General features: G+C 38.4%; 1 protein-coding gene across 1 annotated transcript; it reads left to right on the forward strand.

Moving 5' to 3' along the window:
* The first annotated feature begins 3,824 nt into the window (after window positions 1–3,824).
* On the forward strand, window positions 3,825–5,639 carry LOC113306456. Its single transcript, XM_026555389.1, has 3 exons — window positions 3,825–4,388; window positions 4,768–4,926; window positions 5,037–5,639. Exons 1-3 carry the CDS (start codon window positions 3,825–3,827, stop codon window positions 5,637–5,639), a joined length of 1,326 nt encoding a protein of 441 aa, XP_026411174.1.
* The last annotated feature ends 225 nt before the right edge of the window (window positions 5,640–5,864 follow it).

A 5,864-nucleotide genomic window follows, 5' to 3' on the forward strand; every position in this document is an offset into this window, starting at 1 on the left:
GGAAGGCCTACACAGCTAGTGGTTTGGATCATTGGTATCGGGATTTGTTAACACTTTACTCATCCTTGAAGGAAATTGTATTCTTAAATAAAATTTACAAACGCCACAAAAATAAAAACTCCTAGAGCGGGTACAATAGGACCATGTCATTTGCTGTTAAGATGTTTAGGTAAAGAGAGTAATTTCGAGCTCAAACACATCATGATGGGAAACTGAAAAAAACTGTGCAGTACAGATAAATGTATATAGGTAAGACAAAATTGGAAAATGATGTTATTTAACATTTGTGGCAGTATAGCCGTATACTAAAAATTACTGTACATTACGCATTAACAATCTGGACTGGGCATAAAGAAATTAGCAGAATAGGCAGCTATATGCCTATATCTGGACTATCTCCAGTCATGAAGCTTATTAGAAAAAGAAGCTCATTGCAGTACACAGTACCCCTACCACGGTTCTGTTTCCGGCTATGATGTTAAAATTATTTTTACTTTTAGAACCTCATTAATTTCCTTGTATTTTTCGGGTTTTTGGGTGGAACTCTAGTATAGTTCAAATGTTTGATCTCTTTCTGTAGCTGGAGATCTGGGTTGTATATTTGTTTCTATCAATACAACTTTGTCATCATCGAGCAAAAGAAAAAAGTATTATTTTTATTTTTAGATGGAATAAGATTAAATTTTCAAGGGAAGAAATAATAATCAAAGTCTAAGAGATCCCAATTTTAAAAATTTTGATCAAATGAGAAATCGTTTCTAATAGAAGTTGAACTGGCTGTAAGATGTTGATGTTCTTTTAGAGAAAAACCAAACTCAACAAAGGCGGCTTGATAATAAAAGATGCTTGTCAAACAGAAGCAATGTCTAAGCTCATGCACGAAGATTTAACAAATGATTATCTATCTCACTACTATGAAGAAGAGAAGAAGAAGAAGAATCACCCATTCCGGTTCGGTCAATTTTGGCCGTCGCTATTTTGACTTAGTCAAGGGGCGATTTTCTTCATCGTTTTAGATGATTTTTCTCCCCTTTCTGGGTGTTTGTTATCTATCACATATATGTGAGTTTGTTTCCTTCTACTGAAGGGCGAGTGATTCGCTTGTTTTTTCTCTCTTGAAGTGGTTGTTAGTTGAGTCCTCTCCGACCTAGGGTTTTGTTGTTCAGAGTGTTGGTAGTTTCACTGGTGCAGTTTCAGTGTTTGGGAAAGATGGAAGTAGGTTCAGGCAGTAACGGTGAAGAGATTGAAGTAAATGGTGAAGGAAGAAGGTATATTGAAGAACCCCAAACTTTTGTTTATGAAGACAAAGAAGAGGTGAATGAAGATGGTAATGAGTACAATAAGGATATTGTCTTCAAGTTTATCTCAGGCAGGGAATACAACATAAATTTACTTAGTGAAATCTTATCGAAGGCTTGGAAACCGTCAGGGATAATATCAGTAACAGATCTGGGTAAGGGTCACTACAATGCAAGATTTACTCTCCTTTGTAATCAAGCTGTTGTTATGCAAGGAACTCTGTGGTCTGTAAAAGAAGACTTGATGTTAATGGAGAAGGGGGTTGATGGGTGTTTACTAGAAGAGTACGACTTTAGGTCTGTGGTTTTTGGGATACAAATACATGGTCTACCTTTTAGTATGATGAAATCCAGGAAAGTTTACGAAATAGCACAGATAATTGGAGAACCAGAACCGATTGATCAACAAATGGAAAAGAAATGGGGAAGATTTGCAAAAGTCAGGGTTAGATTGAACATAACAAGACCATTACCAAAAGATATGGAGATCACTCATAAATCAAAAAAGAAGATAAAGATTACATTCCGGTACGAAAAACTACCTAGATTGTGCTTTTATTGTGGGTTCTTCGGTCATCAAATGAAACAATGTCCAAATATGTCGAAGAAACTAGAGGAAGATTTATCTCTTAGTGTGGAAGAGATAGTTGAAAGAATGAATGACAAATCACTGGCTAGATACAATGAAGAAATCAGAGCATACTACAAGTCAAGTGATCTAGGGATCATTAGTATCAATCACTGTACAGAAGTTGTAAAAAGTTTCAATGTGAATACTCAAGGACCGTTGATGAAGCAAAGTAGAATGAATGGCAAGATGGATGACAAACAGCATCTGCATCTAGATTTGAGGAACTTTAGGATGGACGGATCCAATGGTGATAGAAGTGAGTTACAGGGAAAGTCAATGCCAGTGAGTCTACACAAAGGAGAGGCGCAGTCAAAAGGTAAGATAACAGAAAGAAATAAAACAAAAATTGATGCTGGCAAGACAGATATTATTTAAGGCAGGTGCAGGAAGGGTAACTGACAGTAAGACGATAGAAGATCCAAGAAACCCACCTGGTATTAAGGACAACAAGTTGGCAGAGGAGCAGGTGGTGGAGCAGAGTTTGTCTCTTAGAAAGGGAAATAAAGCAAGTCACATACCAGCTAGGACAGGAGGAGGGTATGGTTCACATGCTATGAAAGAGGGTAAGCAACATCTTAAAGTTAATTGTGAAACGATTACAGCATTCAGATCCAGGCTAAAAAAACCCATTGAAGACCCGTTAGCATTACCCACCCAAATAGAGAAATCAAATCTTAACCCAAATGCGATTCTATCTAAACCTAGAACCATCAGTAACAAGCAAATCTCATAAGACAACGCTTCTTCTTCTTCAACGGTGACGGTAGGAAACATAACAGGAAAGAAGAAATCAGGGTGGAAGAGAGTAGCGAGAACCACAAGAACCCAGAAAGTTGATGATAACAATGAAGGTTGTTCAAGTGGAACGAAGAGAGCGGCAAGTCCAATGGATATTGATGTCCCATCAAAGAAGATTACATACAACCCAGTTGCTCAAATGGGTGTGGTGGCTGCCCAAAATCAGCCACAAGGAAAATGCTGATCTTCTCCTGGAACTGTCGAGGATTGAGAAATATCTCGACAGTCCGTATCCTGAAGGCGTTTCTCAGGGATTGCAACCCTCAAATTGTATTTTTAACGGAAACTCTGATAGGTGAGGCTTACTCTGAAAATCTATTCAATTCTCTTAATTACGATCATTATAAAGATATACCAGCTATTGGAATAAGTGGTGGTTGTGTGGTTTTATGGAGGAATGAGGTTAACCTAGAAGTGGTAAGAGATGATAAAAATGTGATTCATTGTCGAATTCGCCATGTGTATAGAATGGATTGGGATCTTCTATGTGTTTATGGTACACCTCAACATCAATTGAGAAAAAAGTTTTGGAAAGGTTTATCAAATTATGCTTCTGAGTTAAATAATCCATGGTGCCTAGTAGGTGATCTTAATGCTATAAATTCAACAAGTGAAAAGCAAGGGGGAAGACAGGGTATGAGCAAGGTGAATACTGAGTTCAGAAACTTCATTCAAGATAGAGCTTTAATAGATATGGGCTATACTGGACCTGCTTTCACTTGGTAAAATGGTGCTACTGTGGAAAAGCCTATCTTTGAGAGACTTAACAGAGCAGTGTGCAACACTGATTGGTTTTTCATGTTTCCAGAAAATGGGGTTCTTCATCTCCCAAGAATCAGTAGTGACCATGGCCAATTTTAGTAAATACTCATAGAACCAAAAAGAGAAGGAGAAACCATACTAATAATTTTGAGTATTACTGGACAGAACACCCTGGTTATAAAGATGTAGTTTACAATGCTTGGATTGGAAGCCAACAAGACACTGTGAACAAGATACTGGATGTTAGTCAAAAATTGAATGAGTAGAGTAGGAAGACTTTTGGTAATATTTTCAGAGCCACTGAAGAATGTAAAGAAAGACTCCTAAAGGTGCAAATGGAGGCACATTTAAGAGATACCAGAATGGAGGAGAAAGCTATATGTGAGGAGATAGAGAAACACAATGTAATGCAACAAAAGTACTATGAACAGAGAAGTAAGGTAAAATGGATACCAAATATGGATAAAAACACTAGAGCTTTCTACTTGTCTGTGATGCAGAGGAAGAAGAAAAATCAGATTGATGCCCTCAAACTTCCAGATGGCAGATGGGTGACTGAAGAAAATGACATTATCCACTACTTGGTGAATCACTTCAATGATCTGTTCAAGAAGGATGCTGATGAAGAGAGGTACCAAATTCTTCTTCAAACTGAGACTAAAATAGATAGCAGGAGCAATATAAATATCTCAACGGTACCAGCAAAGGAGGAGATTTGGACTACACTCAAGAGGATGAAAAGTTCAAAAGCACCAAGACCTGATGGAATGCCAGCTATCTTCTACAAAAGCTGCTGGGAAACTATTGGGGATGAGATCACAAAGACAATCCAGTACTGTTTCGTCTCAGCAACTCTCCCACAGGGGCTCAATCATACAAATATTTTGTTAGTGCCAAAGGTAAGAAAATCCCACTTTCCCTTCTTATTTTAGACCCCTTTCCCTGACTAATATAATATATAAAGTCATAACAAAAATTCTGGCTCAGAGAATAAAAGGGCATCTAGATGAACTTGTTGATAAAGCTCAGTCTGCCTTCATCCCAAGGAGGCATATCATAGATAACATAGTGACTGCTAAAGAGATGTTCCACTCTATGTCAAATTCCAAATCTGTCCTAGGAGCCTTTGCTTTAAAAATATATATTAGTAAGGCTATGATAGAATAAGCTGGAGGTTCTTAAGTCACTTCTTCAGAATTTGGAATTGTTGGCCACACCCATGATTTGATCATGCACTGCATTAGTACAGCTAGTTTTTCAATTGTTGTAAATGGTCAGGCTGAAGGACATTTTGTAAGTGAAAGGGGACTGAGGCAAGGCTGTCCCTTATCAACATACTTATTTATTCTTTGCTCTCAAGGCCTATCTTGGTTGATGAGGAAAATGGAGGAATATGCTTTGTATAATGGATATAGAGCTGGCAGAAATGCTCCAGCTGTATCCCACCTCATGTTCGCAGATGACTTGCTCCTCTTTGGCACTCTAGACAACAGAACGATACGACCCTGCTTCACATCTTACATATCTACGCTGCTTATTCGGGTCAGAGTGTTAATATGCAGAAATCAGCTATTTTCTTCAGTAAAGGTGTAGAAGTCCACAGAAGAACAGAAGTAGCTGGCATTTTGGGAGTGAAGCAGATGGAGAACACTGACAAATACTTGGGACATCAGCTGCTCAAATCAGTTCTTCTAACGGAGTCGCATAAATTTCTTGAAGAGAAGTTGGCATCAAAAACTGCAGGATGGAAGAGGATTTTTCTAACTCATGCTGGTAGAACTGTGCTCATCAAAACTGAATTAGGGATGATACCTCCGTTCTTCATGGCTACATCTTTGTTACCTCAGAAGACTATTGATCAGTTAACTAGAACCATTCGGAATTTCTGGTGGGGTCATGATCAGGAGGTACAGAAGATGCATTTTATAAATTGGTACCAATTTGAACTTGAAAAGGAAAAGGGTGGGTTGGGAATTAGGTCGCTGCAGCAGCTAAATAAGGCAATGATAGCAAAGCTAGTGTGGAAGTTTTTGGAAGATGAACACTGCCTGTGGGGCCAAATTATGAGGGCCAAGTATGTTAAAAGAGGAAACTTCTGGGAAGTCGAAAAACCAATGCTCAGCAACTTGGAGTGCAATGCTGACTGTTAGGGACGATATGAGAGATAAATGCTGTTGGGTTGTAGTGAATGGAGAAAAGATTAAAGTTTAGGAAGACCCTTGGATACCAGGACTCCCAAACAAGAAACCAGATAGTGGAGTGGAAGGAGATCAAATAAGCATGAAGGTTGAGGATCTCATTATAAAAGAAGATCACGGATGAGACGAAAACAAGCTGCAGCAGCTGTTCAACCCTTCTGAGGTGGCAAAGATAAT

This window comes from Papaver somniferum, chromosome 8 (genome assembly GCF_003573695.1).
Source record: "Papaver somniferum cultivar HN1 chromosome 8, ASM357369v1, whole genome shotgun sequence".
Taxonomy (NCBI): domain Eukaryota; kingdom Viridiplantae; phylum Streptophyta; class Magnoliopsida; order Ranunculales; family Papaveraceae; genus Papaver; species Papaver somniferum.

Coding starts and splice junctions, on each gene's coding strand:
- LOC113306456 (XM_026555389.1), top strand. CDS start 3,825: ATGGAGGCACATTTAAGAGATACCAGAATGGAGGAGAAAGCTATATGT. Junction 4,389..4,767: donor ATATTTTGTTAGTGCCAAAG/GTAAGAAAATCC, acceptor GTAAATGGTCAG/GCTGAAGGACATTTTGTAAG. Junction 4,927..5,036: donor CTGGCAGAAATGCTCCAGCT/GTATCCCACCTC, acceptor TATTCGGGTCAG/AGTGTTAATATGCAGAAATC.